This window comes from Schistocerca nitens, chromosome 6 (assembly GCF_023898315.1).
Source record: "Schistocerca nitens isolate TAMUIC-IGC-003100 chromosome 6, iqSchNite1.1, whole genome shotgun sequence".
Taxonomy (NCBI): Eukaryota; Metazoa; Arthropoda; class Insecta; order Orthoptera; family Acrididae; genus Schistocerca; species Schistocerca nitens.
Window position 1 is genome coordinate 346,011,665 of NC_064619.1, and position 24,556 is coordinate 346,036,220.

Consider the following 24,556-nt stretch of genomic DNA (forward strand, 5'->3'; position numbering starts at 1 on the left):
ATGTGCTACAGCTGTTCAATGGATGTTTAGAACCAAATACAGTAAGAAGCCACTAAAAAGGAAGGCAATTTACCACTGACACAATAAATTCATTATGAAAGGTTGCTTGTAACTGGTAAGAAGTTGTGGACATCCCAGTGTGAGTGAAATGAATGTGGAGCATGTACGAGAGACATTCATAAGAAGTCTGTCCAAAGAAACTGGTGCATCATGTATCCCATCAACTTGAAATTGCTCCAATGACAGTGTCAAAAGTCCTGTGACAGAAGCTGTCTATGAAACCATTCAAATTGGAGCTTGTGCAGAAGCTCAATGAAGACGACAAATATGAGCGTTTTGAGTTTTGTTCGCAGTTGCAAGGATTGAATGATGATGAGGATGGCATTGTTGATCACTTAATTTTTAGTAACAAAGCCACTTATTACACTACTGGGAAAGTGAACAGGCATAACCGTTGAATCTGGGGTACAAAGCATCCACACAAATGCATTGAATTAGTGTGATTCCCAAAAAGGTAAATGTTTTTTGTGCCATGTCACATCGAAAACTGTATGGGCCATTCTTCTTTGCTGAGAGCACAGTCACTGGATATTCCTACTTGGATATGTTGCAGCAATGGCTGATGCCTCAAATGAAATTGGACTGTCCATCTTTCAGCAGGATGGGACTTCACCTCATTTTCATCATGAAGCTCGTGGGGACCTGAACAAGGAGCTGCCACATTGATTGGTGCAGAAGGGAACAGCGGTTTCATGAAATGGCCTCTCTGATCACCAGATCTCACTCCATATGACTCTTTTCTGTGGGGACACATTAAAGATCTGGTGTATGTACTCTACCAAGTGATGTAGCAGAGCTCTGGGAGAGAATACGGGAAGTGACTGTCACAGTCTACGATGCCATGCTGGGACGGGTATGGCAAGAATTTGATTACCGTATTGATATCTGCCAGTTCACTCATGGCTCGCATGTTGAATGTTTGTAAACAAAAAACTTTCAAGAGCTTCACTTCAAAATGCAATATGTATGCCATCTGTACAATGTTTAGTTCTTGTGCAATAAATAATTGAAAGTGTTCCCAGACTTTATCTACATCCTGTATTTTCAAAGAAACCATCCTCATATTTCTCCTCATACTCACATTTCTCTTCAGTGAAACATAAATCTGGACATGTGGCTGGCTATTTGAACCATGATTCACCCTAAAATGGATGCAGTGCCTCAGCTGCAATGCCACCTCCATTGCCTAGCCTTTCTTATGTAGAATAAAGCAATAAAGTATAGAGATTAAACAACATTACAGGAAAACAGCCAGGAACTGACTTCTTTTGTAGTTGTAGCTGTTGTTGTTGTTGTTGTTGTTTGTACAGATCTGGTTTAGCCTATTAAGGTCTAGGGATAATTTTTGCAGCTCTATACTACTTGTGTACCCTTGTCAATAATTTCTTTTAGATGTTTTAGTGTCTTCTGCTTACACAACTTTTTGTTTCTTATCTCCTTAAGCAAGCGTAAATGCAAAGTCTGTCACATTGAAACCAATTACTATGTTCAATTAGTAAGTATTCCAGTATATCCATGTTGATGAATTTTGACTTGAAATTTCTTTATTCTAACACCAAAAACCTACAGCAATGAGCTAACCCTATTGTACATCGTAAGATACTGACTCCTATGTTTACAACTTTATGGTTGGCTATCAGTCTCATTTAAATCTCAGTTGGAACACAGGGAAATGTACGGGGTGAACCAGAACACCACTGACAAACTTTCAGAGCTATGAGCACTTGTTCATTTTCACTCCCGTGAAGCACATCTCTTCTGCTGAACAAGTAATCTTAGCTCATAAGGTACGCATTTTGGAGTCTATGTTTAAAAGACATACATCACTTGTCTTTGTCCACACTTTCACGTCTAAAGGTTTGTCAGTGGTTTTCTGGTTCACCCTGTAGATGGAAAGGAATGTGAACGACAAATTCAACTACTTACCTAATGAGTTGGTGCTGTTGTTTGCTTCTACTTTTCCAGAAAACCATGGGAAATATTCTTAGGTAACCAAAATGAAACATGTTGCAACAGATATCATAGTCCCTTGTACAGTATTAGGGTCATTCAAAAAGAAATGAACCAGAGGCTGTAAAATGAAAACTGTTGAAGGGATTGTAATACCATTGTCTACAGAACAAGGTGGTGCCTATAAGGGCACTGAGTGTCAACACTCACCACTAGAGGGAGGCAGATGTGCATCCACATCACGACAGAGGGTACAAGCACATGCGCTGACTGTTCACTGCACTCAGTAGTATTGAAAACAGAGAAATGGAGGCATCTAAAAAAGAGCAAAGGGGTGTATTGTATTTCCTTGCAGCAGAAATACTGTGAGGAATGGAAATTCATCAAAGAATGGCACAAGTTATGGAGAACACTGAATGTCCATTGCAGTTTTGATGCTCAATCTGATGTGGGCCAATGGCTGGCAATGAAACTCACTGGTCTTCATCAATGAGGGCATCCACCTACTGGACAAAGGTATCAGTATTGTGATGGAGCATTCCAGATCATGTGTCACTGGCCATCATCATCCTCCTCCCTTCAATCACTGTTGTCATAACTTGATCCTTGAAACAGGAATGCAACGCTCTTCATAATGCCATTGTTTGATGAAGTTCCATTCCCCACATTACGTTTGCTGTCAGGAAACGCAGTATGCCTATTTGCTATATTTGAAGCATCCATTTCTCTATTTTCAGCATGACTGAGTGCAGTGGACAGTCAACACATGTATATGCTTGTTCTGTATTCACATGGGTGTGCCCTAACGTCTCTCCAGCAGTGAGTTTGAGGCGTACCTTCTCCTGCAGGAAATGGCATTATGGTCCCTTCAGTGGTTTTACTTTACAGCTCTGGATAGTTCCTTTTTGAATGGTCATAATAAGAGTTACATGCATTACTATGAACACCTGATCTCATTGAAAGAGCAATGTATAGTGTATTATAAAGTAGGGAAAGAATTAATAAGAATTCAAAGCTATATATATATCACTCATAAAAAGATATAATTTGAAAAAAGGTGGTCTCATGTCTGCAACAGACAAGGCAAAGTGGCAAAGCAGTAAAAAAAACATTGAAGTAGTTGCTGACGAAACAAATAGCAAGGTTTTAATATACGCAAAAAGAAATTGCTGTAAAGGCTTTGTGATTGAAATAAGTCATTCTGCAGAAAGTGAAGCAAGAAAATAGTTCAGATGGCTGTAACTCCAATCACACTTTCTGAGATCAAACAGATAATAGACAAAAGTAAAAAATCCCTAATGCAGCTGATAGTGTGTCTACAAGGATATGTAAGCACTGCTGTGATTCTCTAAGTGTAGTCCTGTCACATATTTTATGAATCTCTGCAACAAGATATTATCCTAGAGATTAAAATAAGCTTATGTGACCCAAATTTTTTGGAAGATGTTAAAACAGCTATATCAGACTACCATACATTCTCCTTGTTAATAAACAGGTCCTAGGTAAACTAGTGTTCAGGAGTATTCTTTCTCGCCTCCACAGTCACAACATTATCAGTCAATGTCAGTATGGTTTCCAGTGAGGCCTATCAATAGATAATGCTGCTTTCTTCTTCACTGATCAAATTCAAAAACCTCTAAACAGTAATATAGCAAAAGACTGAATTCTATTGACCTATCCAAGGCTTTAAATTGTGCAAAGATGGCATTCTTCTCAAGAAAGCAGACTTTCCTAATTGAACTAGAATAGTGAGGCATGGATCAAGTTTTTTTCCAACAGATAGAAAGAGAAGACCACATTTTCTGATAATGGCAGTCGAGCTTAAAATGCAGCACAGTGAACACGGGAGACCCACAAAACTCTGTACAGCCCCTTCGCAGTTCTTTGAATTCATACCTTATCTCTCGCTCTGCTCTGATACAGTGAACAAGTTTACACTCGATGCAGACAATAAATTTCTACCAGTTGATAATGCACCAGGGTAAGCCTTGCATAAAATTGCAGCAACAGTACATATGTGTACTGTCAGAGCTATTGTTTCAGATATTTACATCCAATGTTGTCTTGTGCCATTGTCTATCAGAATAATAAAGCCCTGTTTAGGAAAGTAAATAAATGAAATTATTCTTAGCCAGAAGAGAGCACTTAGCGTCATAAGTGGTATCTATCCAATACACTGTTGCACGAATAGTGAATAGGACCATAATACAGGGTCAAAAAAGGACTTCCACAGAAACGTGGTAGAAAATCTGAAGAAATTCTGGTCGTATGTAAAGTACACAAGTGGCAAGACGCAGTCAGTACCTTCGCTGCGCAGTGCCGGTGGTACTGTTATCGACGACTGTGCCGCTAAAGCGGAGTTATTGAATGCAGTTTTCCGAAATTCCTTCACCAGGGAAGACGAATGGAATATTCCAGAATTTTAAACACAAACAGCTGCTAGCATGAGTTTCTTAGAAGTAGATACCTTAGGGGATGCAAAGCAACTCAAATTTCTTGATATGGGCAAGTCTTCAGGTCCAGATTGTATACCGATTAGGTTCCTTTCAGATTACGCTGATACAATAGCTCCCTACTTAGCAATCGTCTTCAACTGCTTGCTCACCGATAGATCTGTACCTACAGATTGGAAAATTGTGCAGGTCGCACCAGTGTTTAAGAAGGGTAATAGGAGTAATCCATCGAACTACAGACCTATATCATTGACGGTTTGCAGTAGGGTTTTGGAGCATATACTGTATTCAAACATTATGAATCATCTCGAAGGGAACAATCTATTGATACATAATCAGCATGGTTTCAGAAAACATCATTCTTGTGCAACGCAGCTAGCTCTTTATTCGCACGAAGTAATGGCCGCTATCGACAGGAGATCTCGAGTTGATTCCGTATTTCTAGATTTCCGGAAGGCTTTTGACACCATTCCTCACAAGTGACTTCTAATCAAGCTGTGGGCCTATGGGGTATCGTCTCAGTTGTGCGACTGGATTCGTGATTTCCTGTCAGGAAGGTCACAGTTCGTAGTAATAGATAGCAAATCATAGAGTAACACTGAAGTGATATCAGGTGTTCCCCAGGGAAGCATCCTGGGACCTCTGCTGTTCCTGATCTATATAAATGACCTGGGTGACAATCTGAGCAGTTCTCTTCGGCTGTTCACAGGTGATGCTGTAATTTACCATCTAGTAAGGTCATCCAAAGACCAGTATCAGTTGCAAAGCGAATTAGAAAAGATTGTTGTATGGTGTGGCAGGTGGCAGTTGATGCTAAATAACGAAAAGTGTGAGGTGATCCACATGAGTTCCAAAAGAAATCCGTTGGAATTCGATTACGCGATAAATAGTACAGTTCTCAAGGCTGTCAATTCAACTAAGTACCTGGGTGTTAAAATTACGAACAACTTCAGTTGGAAAGACCACATAGATAATAATATTGTGGGGAAGGCGAGCCAAAGGTTGTGTTTCATTGGCAGGACACTTAGAAGATGCAACAAGTCCACTAAAGAGACAGCTTACACTACCCTTGTTCATCCTCTGTTAGAATATTGCTGTGTGGTGTGGGATCCTTACCATGTGGGATTGACGGAGGACATCGAAAGGGTGAAAAAAAGGGCAGCTCGTTTTGTATTATCACGTACTAGGGGAGAGAGTGTGGCAGATATGATATGCGAGTTGGGATGGAAGTCATTAAAGCAAAGACTTTTTTGTCGCGGCGAGTTCTATTTACGAAATTTCAGTCACCAACTTTCTCTTCCGAATGCGAAAATATTTTGTTGAGCCCAACCTACATAGGTAGGAATGATCATCAAAATAAAATAATAGAAATCAGAGCTCGAACAGAAAGATTTAGGTGTTCATTTTTCCTGCGCGCTGTTCGGGAGTGGAATGGTAGAGAGATAGTATGATTGTGGTTCAATGAACCCTTTGCCAAGCACTTAAATGTGAATTTCAGAGTAATCATGTAGATGTAGATGTAGAAACCAAATCAACTTCATCCACATTTAGAAAGGTATGTTGCTCAGCTGGCAACGTGTTCAATTCTTTACCAGCAGACATCAAAAGCCTTGCTGTTGGAGCACCAACTGCAAGAGGAAATTCAAGGAATACCTGATGTAAAGATAATTTTACTCATCTGGTGATATGGTACAGAGGTTAGCACACTGGACTCGCGTTCAAGGAGAACAGTGGTTCAAATCTTGACCAAAGATATTGATTTTATGTGATGTCCCTAAATTGCTCAAGGTGCATTCCAGGATAGTTAGTTTGAAAAGGCACAGTTGATGTCCTTCCCCACTCCAAGCTCTTGTTCAAACTCTTAATGACCTTCTTTCTTTTAATTGGTAATTTTTCCAAAATTAATGAGCATGGCGGTATGTAGTTCTGTTGTACTGCTGGAATGCCTCTACAGTTTGAATGTAAATATAATATCGTACGTTTTATTGTATAATTAAGCAAATTATTGTTCTTGTGTTAGAATGTTACTCTATGTGAGTGCTAATTTGAATCTAGTTTAGTGTGCCCTTGTGTATTCATTATTGGTGACAAAATCCCATTATTCTACATTAAAAAAGGAAAAACTCATTCAGTATCTTGTTAACTCTACTTCTACCAGAATTAGTGGAATTGTTACAACCATGAAATAAAAGAATCCACATGTTGTCTGTTTTGAGAAGTGTGAATGTTAAATCAAAACATGGATACCTACCAAAAAGGCACTGTGTGAACTTTTGCAATTATTTCAGCAAAAACCTGCAGAAGGAACTCACCTAAAATCCTTAAAAATTATGGCCCTATATTACTGCTACTAACAAACAGTAACATTCAGGTCAAAAAAGACAGTGACAAACTGAAAACAAAACACTTCATTCTGTATTCAAAATTGCCTTACAACAGAAAATTATGCACTTGTTGAAGTGTATAAAATATTACAGGTATCAGTCAAGCAGCAACATGACCCAAAAGAATCCATCACATATACTATACACATTTGCAAGTGAATTAGCTCCTATCATAAATTTAATGTAATATAGGCTCCTTGTGCAGAGAACTGTTCTCAGCCACTCAGAGCACTCATCACACAAATTTGCAAAACAGGTATAAAACTGAGCTGTAGAATCACTGTCCATCACCTCTCTTTATAGCCCAAGTGTAGAATATATTCTAAGTTAAAGTATTCATCTGAACCCTACCTTTACACTCTTGACAAATTATTAGACAGTGATAACCAGGTAGATTCAGTGTTTTCTAAACTTACAGCTCGTGATTCAGTGTTTTCTAAACTTACAGCTCGTGATTCAGTGCTGCATCAGTGTCTGTTAGGGGGGAAAATATTGATAAAGAACATCTAGCCAGATGTGAGACTGGATCATAAATAAGCAGAATACAGCACATTACTAAAGGAGGGTCTGTCACAGAAAAAGAATGATGTTTCAGCTAATATTCTTGTTACATACTCATGACTTGGGAAGTAGCATTAGATAGATTGACTTTCCTGTGAATAATGCATTAATCTGCTCACACACAAACAGTTCTTCTAAAACAGTGTCAACTTCAAAACTGGTCTGGGTAACGAATGCTAGGCAGAAGTTTACTCACTAACACACACCAATTATAAGGCCTTTTTCCAAATTTTCATAACGGATTTCAATACATGCTGTCCGCAGAAGCTATCAATAATTAGATAACACAGAAACACTTGGATCAAAGCTAACATCAAGAGTTCTTGTACAATTCTAAAAAGACTGAGTTCTAAAATGAAAACATCCATTGAATGTGTTAGTAGCAATCTGATGACTGACAAAAACAGTATGGGAATTATGAAAGGTGAAACAGGGAAGAGATTTGCAAATCAAGAAATCAGGTTCACATGGAAATCATTAATAAGAACTTGCATAATTATATAAATAATTACATCATAAACAAATCTACTGTATTAAGCTTGAAATTCACAAATCAAGAAAAAACTGGAATGGTAAAAACATACTTGTAGCATGAGGATAGTTCCAACAAATGAAGTGTTACAGGTGATACAAAGCTCCAAACCAAAAAGTCAGCAGATGTAGATGAGATGAAAATATCTGTCATCAGCTCTGCCTCAGGGACTGCAAGGCCTTGGCACCTATTGTCCATTTTGCATTCGGTGAAGGAGTGGTTTTTTTAATGGTTTGAAATCTTGTAAGTGAAGTCATTGGTCAAAAACTGGGACAAGTACAAGGTTGGAAAATCTTGTGGCATTCTCCAAAACATTAAAGAAGTTGATGAAGCACTACGTGAACAAAAATCAAAATAATCATACTTTTCTCATTTTTGTAAATGACGCACACTTCAGACAATACAGCCAAGCCACTTTATTCACAAAGGAAAGGAATGTAATAATAAGTGCTCCAAATGAATCCTTATACCACAACTATTGATAGTCCTAAAGTGTATCCACTCCTTGTTAAATACTAACAAGTTGAAATTAAATGTAAATAAAATAAATTACTTACACATTGGGAAAATAAACAAAAATGAAAACCTAAATTTGATGATGGATTCAAACTGACAAAAACTTAAATTCTAAATATCATGTAATAAAACTTGCATAGAGACTCTGTTTTACTACATAAAACTTGCATCAAATATTTTCACTACAAAACTTGTCAGGATGGCATACTAAGGCTACTTCCAGTCCCTTACAACCTATGGATTATTGTTTTGGGAAACTGTAACTTGCCATCTAAAACAATTGTTTTCATTACAGAAAATGGCTATTCAAATAAAAAAAAAAAAAAACAGTCCTCCACAACACACTGCAAATCCCTATTCAAATAAAAACACAGTCCTCCACAACACACTGCAAATCCCTATTCATAAACTAAAAACTCTAACAGATACAGACTATCATAGGTACAACACCCAGAAATAGAAGAGCCCTCCAAAAATAGAGAGAAAAAAGAGCTCATCTGCCAGCTGAGATCAGAAAGTTAGAAGGTAACAATAAATTTTAAAAAAATTTTAAAAATCTACTTGAGCACTATACTTTGCAAGAGATTGTCAGAACATTGCAATCTGCTGGATTTGTTTATATCAAAACAAACTAAATAAAACATTTTAGTAATACCATATCAGTTCAACTGGAAACTAGCTCTAACTGAAGAGAAATGTAGGTCTGAATACTTCACAACACACAAAAATATTGTAGCAATGGTCTACATTATTAATTAATCAAAACAGGGACCACTCACCTTAAAAATACCTCAGAGGGCCAGTGTGTGTTCATACAAAATGTCTGATCACTAGCATACTACGTACTGAAATACTGTTTGTCTGTGGGAACTAAATAAAGTTGGATGAGCAACAGTCTATGAGCAATGTGAAGGATGGTATAAATGATTATATGTTCACTCATGACAGAGTCAAAAGACCCTATAACATTTCGTAAAAATATTCTTGAAAATTCAAGAATTAGAAGTTAGAATGGAATCAGCATTTGTTGTTCAAGCACACTGTATGTCCCATTAGGACCTTGAAGATACACAGTATGACCAGTAGAAGTTCACTTGGAGACACACACATTCTTCCCATATTTAGCAAATAAGCAGCCTCTGTGTGTGGTATATTTAAAGTACTTTGTGGCATGCACTTCATACATATTTTCTGATTGGGAAATAAGACTTTGGAGTGGATGTGTTTTAGAGATGGTTCCCACTTTCTCAGTCCTACATGGTTTGCAATAATGGAGGGATTAGATTAGATTGGATTAGATTAGTTTTCGTTCCATAGATCCGTGCTGAGGAGATCCTCGTGGATGTGGAACATGTCAATTTTTTTTTAAGCTGAAATAACAATACTAATAGTATGAATATATGCAATACATCATTTGTTTCTATTAAAAAATTCGTCAATGGAGTATAAGGAGTTGGCCACTAGTAAGTCTTTCAGGCTCCTTTTTAACTGATCTTTATTTGTAACTAAATTTTTTTTGTTTACTGGCAAATTATTGAAGATGAGTGTTCCTGAGTAGTGGACCCCTTTTTGAACTAAAGTAAGTGCTTTTAAGTCCTTGTGCAGATCATTTTTGTTCCTGGTATTGTATGTATGAACTGAGCTGTTTGTTGGAAAAAGAGATATATTATTTAGAACAAATTTCATTAATGAGTAAATATACTGAGAGGCAGTAGTTAGTATACACAGTTCTTTGAAGAGGTTTCTACAGGACGTCCGTGAATTTACTCCACAAATAATACATATTACACGCTTTTGGACTCTGAAAACTTTTGCTTGACTTGAAGAGTTACCCCAAAATATTATACCATATGACATTATGGAATGAAAGTAGGCAAAGTATGCAAGCTTTTTCATTTTTATGTCGCCTATGTCTGCTAACACTCGAATTGCAAATACAGATTTGTCAAGGTGTTTCTGCAGTTCTGTGGTGTGCTCTTCCCAACTGAATTTATTATCAAGTTGTAATCCCAGGGAGAGGGGACCCAGATAACAGCCTGGAAACAGATCACACTACTGAGCAGCATACTGTTCAGTTGGTTAATGAAGCTTTCATTTAACTAGTTTTCAGTGGTTGTTCATAATAAAATGGTGTCCACATAGAAAACTGTGTGCAATGCTTGCAACAAACGTAATATACATGGCTACTTTCACAGGCGATTATGCCTATAATAAGATACCATATAAAGAGACAGGACTGAAGTATGAAATGCAGCATAGCTGGCTGCGACAGGGTATTTGTCTTTCAAACATTCTTTCCTCAGGCATTTTTCCCTGAATATGCATTGATTGTTTGACAGAAGTTTCTACTCCTCCAGGAATGTTAATGTTAGAATGCTCCAGATACACATTAGGGATATTAGTCCATCCATTTATTGATTATTTCTGTTGGGAATATTCTCTGCACAAGATATTGTATATAAATGTGAATACAAAACACACTATTACACAGCATATTCAATGTAAAATCTAATATTAATATTAACAGGGACTGGTATATTGCTTGCTTTCAACAGTCCTAACTGTTTTTCAGTACTTACAAGTTCTCTCTCTCTCTCTCTCTCTCTCTCTCTCTCTCTCTCTCTCTCTCTCTCTCTCTCTCTCTCTCTCTCTCTCTCCCCCCCCCCTCTCCTTTTGTTCCTGAGACTGAGAAGGAAGTGTGTGTGTGGGTGGGCGGGGGGGGGGGGGGGGGGGGGGGGCCATGCATCAGGTGAATTTGGTCACTGAGGCATCAACACGAGTGCACTATTATGCTCCTGAAACCACTGTAGTAGCATGGTTCTGGTTCTGAGACATGGACAATTATACTGCTGAAAGATGACATTGCCATCATGAAAGACATAAAGCATGAAAGGATGCAGATGGCTCACAGCTGTCAGCTAGCTTAGGTCCCATGCCAGCACAGGAGAATGTTTCCAATAGCATAATACTCCTCCCACCAGCCTGCGTCCATGGTGTGCTGCACGTTTCAAGCCACTGTTCACCTAAACAATGGCATTTGTAGAGACGACTATCGACCTAGTGTAGCAAAAACATGATTCGCCCAAAGAGCTGGCACATTTCCTTTCATTGACGGTTGAATGCCAATGGTCCCATGCCCACTGTAATTGTAGCTGATGATGTCATTGGGTCAACATGTGAACATTCTGGGGGGGGAGGGGGCGCGTCTGCTGTGGAGCTCCATCTTCAACAGTATATAATGAATGGTGTGCACTAAACACTAGTGCATGCACCAGCATTGTGCTCTTTTGGCATAGATGCCACAGATCACCTTTCAGCCTACTTTACAGAGCAGACAAACCTCTGAACCCCATGTTCTGTGAAGAGTCGTTGATGTCCAATCATTTAGTGCCTAGTGGTACTTTCACTGTCTTCCTACCTTCTTCCATAGTCACGAAAGTAGCACATGTACATTTGACCAGCTTCACTGTTTTCAAGATATTCATTGAAAGGCTCTGTGTAATAATAATCTGCCCTTTGTCAAAGTTACTTATCTCAATAGATCTCCCCTTTTGCAGCCTATATTTTCATTAGGTTGATCACCCATCTGTGTCTGCTCTGCTTACCTACTTTTGTTGTCGTGTCACCTACCCGCAACATCACCAGGTAACTTCCATCATCATGATGGGTAGTGGTCATACTGTTTAGTCTTATCAGTGTATATCAGTTATGCTGCAATTACTGTACAGCATTCTGTGTCGGCATGAGAAACAACCAAACATCTAACTGAAACGCATGGCCATTGCCAAACTGGAAAGCTGAGCAAGAGCTCATAAGCTAGTTTGAAGCGCACCACACATCAGACCACTATAGATGAGCAGTTGCCCTCCTTATGTTATGTTATGTAAATGTGGGAAAACTTTGTTTTCAGTGTGTCTGAAATGAATTCTTGGAAATATAGGAAAACAAACAAATTGAACACAGAGCAGAATATGGTGAAACACACTATCAGGCTGAAAAGAAAATGGAATGGAGCTGAATGGGATATTTAGCCATACAAGTGGATGTATGGATCGAGTTACTTACTGGATTCAAAGAGATAAGAAAACAAACATGGCATATTGATGAAATGTGTGTAGCCAGGATCAGGAAACCTACAGGGGTACCATAGCTGCTTAGAACTGAAGATCATAATGCATGTAAAACTTTAGGGGTGGCCTCCATCTGGCATCAGGTGCCAAGCAGCTGCTGTTGCTGGTGTTGATTATTGTTACTAATTATTTGGGAAGAGGGGAGGAGACAGAGAGAGTACTTTTCCCCTCTGGAGAGTGCCCAGACCATCCACAAGCATGATAAACAATAGAATGTGATACAATGTTTTTCAAACATAATTATCACTATCTCATTATTTTTAAAAATGAATATTCTATAAATAGAATGTTCTCTTTTTTTCAGGCCAGTGTCTCAATTTCGACTGCATGTTCGTATTGGTGTTAATGCTCAGACACTGTATAACATTTTTGCGTACAAGAGGATTCAGTACAATATTGCCCCTTGATCAGCACATATACTTTCATAAATTAGTTGGAGTATTAATATTTATATTTAGTGTGTGGCACACCATAATGCATCTCCTGAACTTCAGTAAGTACTCATTAATAATTACAAATAAACCATGATTGTCATGTTCAGGTTCCTGAAACTATTTTCTTTTTGCAGGTCTCTTGGTTGTAAACGATCCTGTGGTAAATGCCAATAACTATACTCTTACTGAATGGATCCTAACAAGTAGACCAGGTTTGTTTGGTTTAGTAGGTGGGGCTGCCAATCCTACTGGAGTTGTGTTGATCATTATTCTTTTTATTATGTTCATATGTTCTCAGCCTTTTGTCCGGCGAGGAGGTTGTTTTGAGGTTAGTAAGGGTATTATAGGTTTCTTGAATGTGACACAATTAAATTTTTAAGATAATATTGTAATTTGATCTAATTTGCAGGTTTTTTACTGGACTCATTTGCTTTATGTTCCATTCTGGGTGCTAGTAATTTTTCATGCTCCAAATTTTTGGAAATGGTTTGTGGCTCCAGCTATTATTTACATCATAGAACGTATACTACGTCTAGTATGGTTACGATCTAACAGAGGAAAAACATACATTAGTTCAGGTCTCGTGCTTCCCTCTAAAGTAATTCATCTTGTAATTAAGAGGCCACACCATTTTGATTTTCATCCAGGAGATTATGTATTTGCTAACATTCCTGCAATTGCTAAATATGAGTGGCATCCATTTACCATCAGCAGTGCACCAGAGCAGGAAGGTAATTAAAAGTATAATGCAAAATCTATTACTAACTCTTACACTGTTGTACTAATAGTATGAGTAAGCTCTGTAGTTTCACTTGTGACATTCTGGATTGATGCACATTTCTAATTTGCCACAGATTATATGTGGCTTCATATTAGAGCAGTTGGACAGTGGACGAACAGATTGTATGAATATTTTGAAAGGGAGCAAGAAAAGCTGCACAGTGTTGAAGAGGATCTAACTGCAAACATTGTGAACAAAAAACTTATTAATGGAAATGATTTAACACCAGCACAGAAGTTTCCAACGTAAGTAGATTTATAGTTTTTGTATACAGCATATGTTTCAAAATGCTGTCAAATTTTGGCTTTATGTTTAGTAGTTCCTCATAAACAAACAACAGATTGTCACATTTGTATAATTTCATCATTAGTTACCTTTCTTCTAGCTCTTACTAACTGAGAAACTCACTTCTGCCTGAAATTTGAAGTAACACAGTTGATATGAGCAAGCATTTCACGGTTTATAGTTTCAGTACTTTCCTTGTCTGTTCTTTTATAGCTCTGTATATACATTGTAAAAATATTACAACAATCTTCCCACATCATTTGGCTGTCAACATTTCTTTCTTACAATCTTCAACTTTCAGTTCAGCTCAACGAAAGTTAGATATGGAAAGCAGTATCAGTAGTAAGGTCAAGGCTATTGGATATAGAAAGGATGGTGGAGGTGGCTACATAAATGAGAGCTTCACCAGTGATAATGATATTGGTCCAAACAGACCAGCTCAGCATGTTTCTGAAGGAGACCTTAGCCTCACGCGTCCTGCTACTACTAATGGTAAGCAAATAAGATGATGTTTCTTGAGCAGGATTATGTTAGCAGCAGAAAAAAAAACAAGGTATCAAGAAAGTTATTACATTGCTTGTACAGCCCATACTCCTCTTACAACATAAACTGGTGCATCTAAAGAGTGAGTACATCTGTATGTTTAAACTTTCTGCTACAAAGAAGAATGAGTGTCAAAAGGCTTAAGGAGTCATCAATACTTTGTGGTGAACCTATCTGCCACTCATAATTTTGTCTTAAAGTTATGTGGGTGTCTGTCTTCTCAATCACTGTTTGCATTTCATCTATAACTTTCCATTACAGTAATAATTAAACTGTATTCTAGACTACCTCATTTATATATGCTGTCACTGATTGTGTAATGTATATATGCTGTCACTGATTGTGTAATGTATATATGCTGAAGTTATGACACAACAAAAATTATAACAAAAGATTATTATTTTAGGTGGGTAATAACATTTAAAAAGTAGCTAAGCAATTTCATGTTGTATATTTAGCAAATATTTCAAATTTAACAATTTTGCGGAGGGGGGAGGGCTACTATATCTAAATCTACATCTACATCTACCATCTGCAAACTTCTGTGAAGTGCAAGGCAGAAGATACTTAACAGTTGTATCAGTTATTTGGGGTTCTCCCCACTTCATTTGCTTATGGAGTATTAAAAGAATGACTACTTAATAAAATGGAATATTCACACTAGCTGTTGCTCTTCCTCTAGCAATAGTGCACACATTCACACACACAACCACACAGACATCCAAATGCCCACACCTGTGGCTGCGGGTGTGTAAATGAGCACGACCTCAAAAGGTAGTGTAAACAAGCATGTCTGTTAAGGGAAAGTGAAATGCTTAAGGGAGTGAACAGTGTATTAAGTGGAATTGTATTATGATAAGTAATACTGATGTTTTACAGGATGCTGAAATGTAAAAGAGGTGATACTGCTAGCAGCAAATTAAAAAGGAAATGGAAAGATCTACAAAGGAATGAAACAGATGAGGAGTGAGAAGCACATTTAGAGTTAAGATGAGTGAAGTTTGTGAAAAAGAACAATTGCAAGTGCATGAACAAAACATTAGTGTAGGGAAGCACAAAGCAAAAGAGATGGAGATTATAGTTTGGCAGGTAGAATAGTCCAATATGATCCCACCAAAGAGTAAAACAAAAACAAGTCATCACTGACACAGATCAATTGTGTTAGTTATTAAGTGCCAAGAAATTGAGTAGAGAAACACCAGCAAAGTGTTGCATGAGTGGAAAAACTCAATTAGCACCATGGAAAGTGCCTCCCCAGAATTATTTCATTACATGACTGCAACAATTCTGGAATCAAAACGTGTACATCTGGTTTCAAAGGACATCATTTGCTCTACTACCATGAGCAGTGAAGATCATCAGTTCTGTGTTTCCAATTAAAGGACAAGTCTATTATAGATCTGAATCATTGTATCATTGCTAAATGAATCTCAGAAACTTCGGCAAGTTTGTATCATTGATGATAAACAAACAAAAGTCGATCAATGCTATGCAAATATATGTGGATTGAGATCGGGAAATAATTGAAGAACTGCAGAGAACTATACATAAGTACAGACAATTGGTTTACATATTCAAAACAGCATGGGATCAGAGAATATTCAATAAGTATAAATTTGTGATTAGAGCAGACAAAAATCCAGCTGAAGAAAATGAATGTGGATAGCTGATGTTTTACTGTACACAGCAAAAACTGGCAAATTGTGATTATGGTTTGCATCAACTGTAGAGTATTTCAGTACAAATGCAAATTTCTACCCTACAGGGACTTGAACCGAGGTTTCCTGCCTGTCATGAGTTGTTGCCTTGACCATTTCGGCTATCTGAGCACACCTCCAGAAGTGTCCCAAATCTCTGTTTCTCCCTTGTGCTTGCAGTGTGTTGCTGTGATTCTCACAGTTTTTGAATTTATTCTTAATAGAATATGGCTGTTGATCATAAATGCAGTGTCCCACATTGTCCTACAGTATTTCATTCCACAGCAAGGCAATGACAAGAGAAAAAAGTGTCTCACCCTGTGCTGGAATCATGGTAATATAGTGTGAGCATAAGGAAGCGAAGACACCATGACGAATGGAGATTTAGGCTGTTCCAATAGGCAGGATCAGAGCTTTCCAGTAGGCAGGATCAAAGAGCTGAAGTGGTTATGGTGTCTGCTCATGACAAGCATGAAATCTGGGTGTGAGTCCTGGTCTGGCACTAAATTTTCATCTAGTCTGAAATACTCTCCAGCTGATGCAGAACCATAATCGCAATTTCTGAGTTTATTCTTAACAGAATACAGCTGTTGATAATCAACACACTGTCTCACACTACAATGAGAATTGAAGGATTACAAAAGATCGTTCTCGCAACGCACTCAAATATCCATTAATTTCTATCACAGGAGAAGATGATTACCATTTCAATTTGAAACACAGGAATCAAAATGCAGGTGCAGAAACAAACAGAAAAGTAACATAGAAGGGAATTTATACGTATCACATTAAGTTCATATACAAGAGGTGATAGAATCATATTAAGAATTTGTCATTTATTTCAACAATTTTTAGTTGTTACATATGCAAAAGTAGAGGCAGAATGAATGATATTCATGTGGCAGAACCCAATGAAATTTCATACAGAAAAACATTCAACAGTGTTTTTGTGATTGAGATACTAACATTTTTATGACTCTTTTAATGATGTTCTTGAATGTTGGAGAAAAGGAAACAAACACAAAACACAAAACACACACACACACACACACACACACACACACACACACACACACACACACACACACAAACAAAGATGATGTGACTTACCAAATGAAAATGCTGGCAGGTCGACAAACACACAAACAAACATACACACAAAATTCTAGCTTTCACAACCAACGGTTGCTTCGTCAGGAAAGAGGGAAGGAGAGGGAAAGATGAAAGGATGTGGGTTTTAAGGGAGAGGGTAAGGAGTCATTCCAATGCCGGGAGCGGAAAGACTTACCTTGGGGGGAGAAAAGGACGGGTATATATATATATATATATATATACACACACACACACACACACACACACACACACACACACACACACACACACACGAGCAGACATGCTCGTGTCTGTCTGTCTGTGTGTGTGTGTGTGTGTGTGTGTGTGTGTGTGTGTGTGTGTGTGTGTGTGTGTGTGTGTGTGTGTGTGTGTGTGTGTGTGTGTGTGTGCGCGCGAGTGACCAAGAAGGCTTCCTCTAAGCGACCCATGAATAGGTTGGCGTACGAGGGGGCCATGCTGGTACCCATGGCTGTTCCCTTTAATTGTTGGTATGTCTGGCCTTCAAAAGTGATGAAGTTGTGGGTCAGGATGAAGCTGGCTAAGGTAATTAGGAAAGAGGTTTTAGGTAGGGTGACAGGTGATCGCCGTGCAAGGAGGTGCTCCATTGCAGCGAGGCCCTGGACATGCGGAATATTTGTGTATACAGAAGTGGCATCAATGGTTACAAGGATGGTTTCCGGGGGTAACAGACTGGGTAAGGATTCCAGGCGTTCGAGAAAGTGGTTGGTGTCTTTGATGAAGGATGGGAGATTGCATGTAATGGGTTGAAGGTGTTGATCTACGTAGGCAGAAATATGTTCTGTGGGGGCTTGGTAACCAGCTACAATGGGACGGCCGGGACGATTGGGTTTATGAATTTTAGGAAGAAGGTAGAAGGTAGGGGTGCGGGGTGTCGGTGGGGTCAGGAGGTTGATGGAGTCAGGTGAAAGGGTTTGTAGCGGGCCTAAGGTTCTGAGGATTCCTTGAAGCTCCGCCTGGACATCAGGAATGGGATTACCTTGGCAAACTTTTTATGTGGTGTTGTCTGAAAGCTGACGCAGTCCGTCAGCCACATACTCCCGATGATCGAGTACGATGGTCGTGGAACCCTTGTCCGCCGGAAGAATGACGATGGATCGGTCAGCCTTCAGATCACGGATAGCCTGGGCTTCAGCAGTGGTGATGTTGGGAGTAGGATTAAGGTTTTTTAAGAAGGATTGAGAGGCAAGGCTGGAAGTCAGAAATTCCTGGAAGGTTTGGAGAGGGTGATTTTGAGGAAGAGGAGGTGGGTCCTGCTGTGACGGAGGACGGAACTGTTCCAGGCAGGGTTCAATTTGGATGGTGTCTTGGGGAGTTGGATCATTAGGAGTAGGATTAGGATCATTTTTCTTCGTGGCAAAGTGATATTTCCAGCAGAGAGTACGAGTGTAGGACAGTAAATCTTTGACGAGGGCTGTTTGGTTGAATCTGGGAGTGGGGCTGAAGGTGAGGCCTTTGGATAGGACAGAGGTTTCGGATTGGGAGAGAGGTTTGGAGGAAAGGTTAACTACTGAATTAGGGTGTTGTGGTTCCAGATTGTGTTCATTGGAATTTTGAGGTTTTGGAGGGAGTGGAGCTGGAAGTGGGAGATTGAGTAGATGCGAGAGACTGGGTCTGTGTGCAATGAGAGGAGGTTGAGGTTTGCTGGAAAGGTTGTGAAGGGTGAGTGAGTTGCCTTTCCGGAGGTGGGAAACCAGGAGATTGGATAGTTTTTTTAAGGTGGAGTGTGGCATGCTGTTCTAATTTGCGGTTGGCCTGTAGGAGGATGCTCTGAACAGCCGGTGTGGATATGGGAGAGGAAAGATTGAGGACTTTTATTAAGAATAGGAGTTGACGGGTGCGTTAATTGGCTGAGTTGATGTGTAGGTGAAGGATTAGGTGGGTGAGGGCAATGGATTGTTCAGTTTGGAACTGGTATAGGGACTGATGGAAAGAAGGGATGCAGCCAGAGATGGGAACTTTAAGTGTGAGGCCTTTGGGGGTAATGCCAAATGTCAGACAAGCCTGAGAAAATAAAATATGGGAGTGTAATCTGGCTAGGGCAAAGGCATGTTTGCGGAGGGAATGTAAATAAAACTTAACGGGGTCATTGTGGGGGCGTTGTGAGGGTGACATGGTATTAGAAGGTGGAAAGTGTAACATGAGGCTGAAATGAAAATAAAAATATACGGGGAGAGATAAAGGTGAACTAGAAAGCAACTGGAGATCTGGTGTGAAAAAAGGCGAAAAAGTATTGGATAAAGCTGGGCTATGTTGATAGTGTGGTGAACTTGGGTTGGTAGACAACGACGTGCATAAAAGTTAGGTGGTTGTGTTGCCGCCAAAACACGTTAAAGGCTGGAGAAATTCGGGAAAATATAGAAAAAACTACGTGTAAATGTATTAAAAGGAGTGATTTTGTGGTGGCAGATTATGAAAATGAGGTTAACAATTGTCTGACGAAGAAATAATGACGTTAAATTCTGTGGGAAGCGGCTAAAAATGATCAGTGATGTGAGAAAAACGGAAATGGAAATAAAGCAAAAGTTATTAGAACTAGCCGAAATGGTTGTTTAATAGGTGAAAGGAACTTGTGAACTAGAAACGGTGGATTTTATAGCAGCGGTAGTGTTGAAAGTGGAAAAAAAAATTTTTTGGTTATGGTTTGGAAGTGGGTTACGTAGGTTATTATATACTCAATAATATGTACAGGCCAACCGCAAATTAGAACAGCATGCCACCCTCCACCTTAAAAAACTATCCATTCTCCTGGTTTCCCACCTCCGGAAAGGCAACTCACTCACCCTTCACAACCTTTCCAGCAAACCTCAACCTCCTCTCATTGCACACAGACCCAGTCTTTCCCATGTACTTAATCTCCCACTTCCAGCTCCACTCCCTCCAAAACCTCAAAATTCCAATCAACACAATCTGGAACCACAACACCCTAATTCAGTAGTTAGCCTTTCCTCCAAACCTCTCTCCCAATCTGAAACCTCTGTCCTGTCCAAAGGCCTCACCTTCAGCCCCACTCCCAGATTCAACCAAACAGCCCTCGTCAAAGCTTTACTGTCCTACACTCGTACTCTCTGCTGGAAATATCACTTTGCCACGAAGAAAAATGATCCTAATCCTACTTCTAATGATCCAACACCCCAAGACACCATCCAAATTGAACCCTGCCTGGAACAGTTCCGTCCTCCGTCACAGCAGGACCCACCTCCTCTTCCTCAAAATCACCCCCTCCAAACCTTCCAGGAATTTCTGACTTCCAGCCTTGCCTCTCAATCCTTCTTAAAAAACCTTAATCCTACTCCCAACACCACCACTGCTGAAACCCAAGCTATCCGTGATCTGAAGGCTGACCGTTCCATTGTCATTCTTCCGGCGGACAAGGGTTCCACAACTGTGGTACTCGATCGTCGGGAGTATGTGGCTGAGGGACTGTGTCAGCTTTCAGACACCACCACATAAAAAGTTTGCCAAGGTAATCCCATTCCTGATGTCCAGGCGGAGCTTCAAGGAATCCTCAGAACCTTAGGCCCGCTACAAACCCTTTCACCTGACTCCATCAACCTCCTGACCCCACCGGCACCCCGCACCCCTACCTTCTACCTTCTTCCTAAAATTCATAAACCCAATCATCCCGGCCGTCCCATTGTAGCTGGTTACCAAGCCCCCACAGAACGTATTTCTGCCTACGTAGATAAACTCCTTCAACCCATTACATGCAATCTCCCATCCTTCATCAAAGACACCAACCACTTTCTCGAATGCCTGGAATCCTTACCCAGTCCTTTACCCCCGGAAACCATCCTTGTAACCATTGATGCCACTTCTTTATACACAAATATTCCACACGTCCAGGGACTCGCTGCAATGGAGCACTTCCTTTCACGCCCATCACCTGCCACCCTACCTAAAACCTCTTTCCTAATTACCTTAGCCAACTTCATCCTGACCCACAACTTCATCACTTTTGAAGGCCAGACATACCAACAATTAAAGGGAACAGCCATGGGTACCAGCATGGCCCCCTCGTATGCCAACCTATTCATGGGTCGCTTATAGGAAGCCTTCTTGGTCACCCAGGCCTGCCAACCCAAAGTTTGGTACAGATTTATTGATGACATCTTCATGATCTGGACTCACAGTGAAGAACAACTCCAGAATTTCCTCTCCAACCTCAACTCCTTTGGTTCCATCAGATTCACCTGGTCCTACTCCAAATCCCATGCCACTTTCCTTGACGTTGACCTCCATCTGTCCAATAGCCAGCTTCACACGTCCGTCCACATCAAACCCACCAACAAGCAACAGTACCTCCATTATGACAGCTGCCACCCATTCCACATCAAACGGTCCCTTCCCTGCAGCCTAGGTCTTCGTGGCAAACGAATCTGCTCCAGTCCGGAATCCCTGAACCATTACACCAACAACCTGAAAACAGCTTTCCCATCCCGCAACTACCCTCCTGACCTGGTACAGAAGCAAATAACCAGAGCCCCTTCCTCATCCCCTCAAACCCAGAACCTCCCACAGAAGAACCACAAAAGTGCCCCACTTGTGACAGGATACTTTCCGGGACTGGATCAGACTCTGAATGTGGCTCTCCAGCAGGGATAAGACTTCCTCAAATCCTGCCCTGAAATGAGATCCATTCTTCATGAAATCCTCCCCAGTCCACCAAGAGTGTCTTTCCGCCGTCCACCTAACCTTCGTAAACTCTTAGTTCATCCCTATGAAATCCCCAAACCACCTTCCCTACCCTCTGGCTCCTACCCTTGTAACCGCCCCCGGTGTAAAACCTGTCCCATGCACCCTCCCACCACCACCACCTACTCCAGTCCTGTAACCCGGAAGGTGTACACGATCAAAGGCAGAGCCACGTGTGAAAGCACCCACGTGATTTACCAACTAACCTGCCTACACTGTGAAGCTTACTATGTGGGAATGACCAGCAACAAACTGTCCATTCGCATGAATGGACACAGGCAGACAGTGTTTGTTGGTAATGAGGATCACCCTGTGGCTAAACATGCCTTGGTGCATGGCCAGCTCATCTTGACACAGTGTTAAACCGTCCGGGTTATCTGGATACTTCCCACTAATACCAACCTGTCAAAACTCCGGAGATGGGAACTTGCCCTTCAGTATATCCTCTCTTCTCGTTATCCGCCAGGCCTCAACCTCCACTAATTTCAAGTTGCCGCCGCTCATACCTCACCTGTCTTTCAACAACATCTTTGCCTCTTTACTTCCGCCTCGACTGACATCTCTGCCCAAACTCTTTGCCTTTACAAATGTCTGCTTGTGTCTGTGTATGTGCGGATGGATATGTGTGTGTGTACGAGTGTATACCCGTCCTTTTCTCCACCTAAGGTAAGTCTTTCCGCTCCCGGGATGTGAATGACTCCTTACTCTCTCCCTTAAAACCCACATCTTTTTGTCTTTCCCTCTCCTTCCCTCTTTCCTGACGAAGCAACCGTTGGTTGGGAAAGCTAGAATTTTGTGTGTATGTTTGTGTGTCTATCGACCTGCCAGCGCTTTCATTTGGTAAGTCTCATCATCTTATATAGACACACACACGCACATGTGCACGCACTCTCTCAGAGTAAATGTCCGTACAGGTCCATAGAATACACATACCAAATAAAAAAGTTAAAAAAAAGGATGTCTACAGAATTTTTTGCAGACAATAGTGCTAGAATGTATAGTAAGAGAGAGAAATGTGAGTAGAAGAACTCATCCACAATCCAAAATGTGTATCAAAAACTTTATCTGTGTGTGTGCTGTAGCATCTCGTGTATCACTGAGACCAAAAACACCACCTAATATGTATAACTCGACAGATTTATTACTATACAGTGCCATGATGTTTGTGAGGCACAATATGTGTTTAAAAGAAATCAGATCCATCAAAACACAGGTTTAGATGAAATGCAAAGAAACTGAATAATTTCAACTCTTGACTTTCTTGATATTATAGTTCAAAAACTTGTACAAATGTGAGCAAATTTTGCAATAAAACTTGGGAAAATAGTCAATTTAGCAAAACAGTAAAACAACTGAATATGATTAAGAATCAAAATTGACTAAAGTAAATGGGCATATCAGAGGAGCCTCAGAACAACTGAAAGAAAGCAGCAAGAAAGTTTAGTATAGACATTTCTCTAATGTAGTCTGCATACAACTTAGACAGCAGCTATCCCACCACTGAATTTTTGTTACTAATGTACAACACTTAATGAACTGGTGTGAACAATGAGAAAAATTGAAAAAAAATCTGCATATTAACATAATTTGTAGGTTGGCATATCTGTTCAAATAAATCAAACCCCTAAGAATATCGGAATCTCCTAGACTGATACTTGATTATTTCTGTCCGCTCATTTCACACACATCTAGCGCCTGAGGGTTACTCACTGATTTTGCTCTACTCATATTGTGTTCATTGTCTACATAATTTTTATTCTTACTCGTGTAGTCATACACTGATATCGTGCAAAATTCAGTTAAGGTGGTGAGGTTTGTTACACGCTGCATTCAGTCAGGGTGATTCCCATTTTAGTCACTTCTAACTGAACACTATCAAATGCTTATGCAGTGAGAAAAATGAGGGCACTGATTTTTAATTATGATCTAAACACACATGGAGAACTAATCACTTGCTTACACTGAAATCATATCTTGTCTTAAACAAGGATGATATGAAACTTCTTATCACCCGCATATTAATAACAAAAATGGCTATATAAACAAATGATGCGAAAAAACTGACACTCTGAGCGATATTTAGGAAATAACAACACACTCTACAGCTAAACTCTCCATATCAGTGGTCTTAGTTTCGTCACCTATCTCATTATGACTTCAGACTGACAGATCGTACACGAATGTTAATTCACAATTTTCTGCAATAGAAACAGTATTTGTTTTACTACATAACAGTTCAGAGCATGAAACTTCCTGGCACACAGTTTCAATCTGCCAGGAAGTTCCATAACAGTGCACGCTCCGCTGCAGAGTGAAAATCTCATTCTGGAGTTCAGAGCATTTTCATGGCTTAAAGATTTCAGTATCATCAAGGCTAAACTTAAAAAAAGTTGTCTTGTAAAAT

At 39.8% G+C, this 24,556-nt stretch overlaps 1 protein-coding gene across 1 annotated transcript in view; it reads left to right on the forward strand.

Annotated features, from left to right (window-relative positions):
* The window catches only part of LOC126263357 (NADPH oxidase 5-like), a 425,625-nt gene that overhangs the window by 312,430 nt on the left and 88,639 nt on the right, over positions 1–24,556 (forward strand). The window contains exons 10-14 of the mRNA XM_049960447.1: positions 12,891–13,079; positions 13,155–13,348; positions 13,430–13,751; positions 13,875–14,046; positions 14,388–14,578. Coding sequence (XP_049816404.1) covers positions 12,891–13,079; positions 13,155–13,348; positions 13,430–13,751; positions 13,875–14,046; positions 14,388–14,578 — 1,068 coding nt within the window. The remainder of the gene's footprint in view (positions 1–12,890; positions 13,080–13,154; positions 13,349–13,429; positions 13,752–13,874; positions 14,047–14,387; positions 14,579–24,556) is intronic.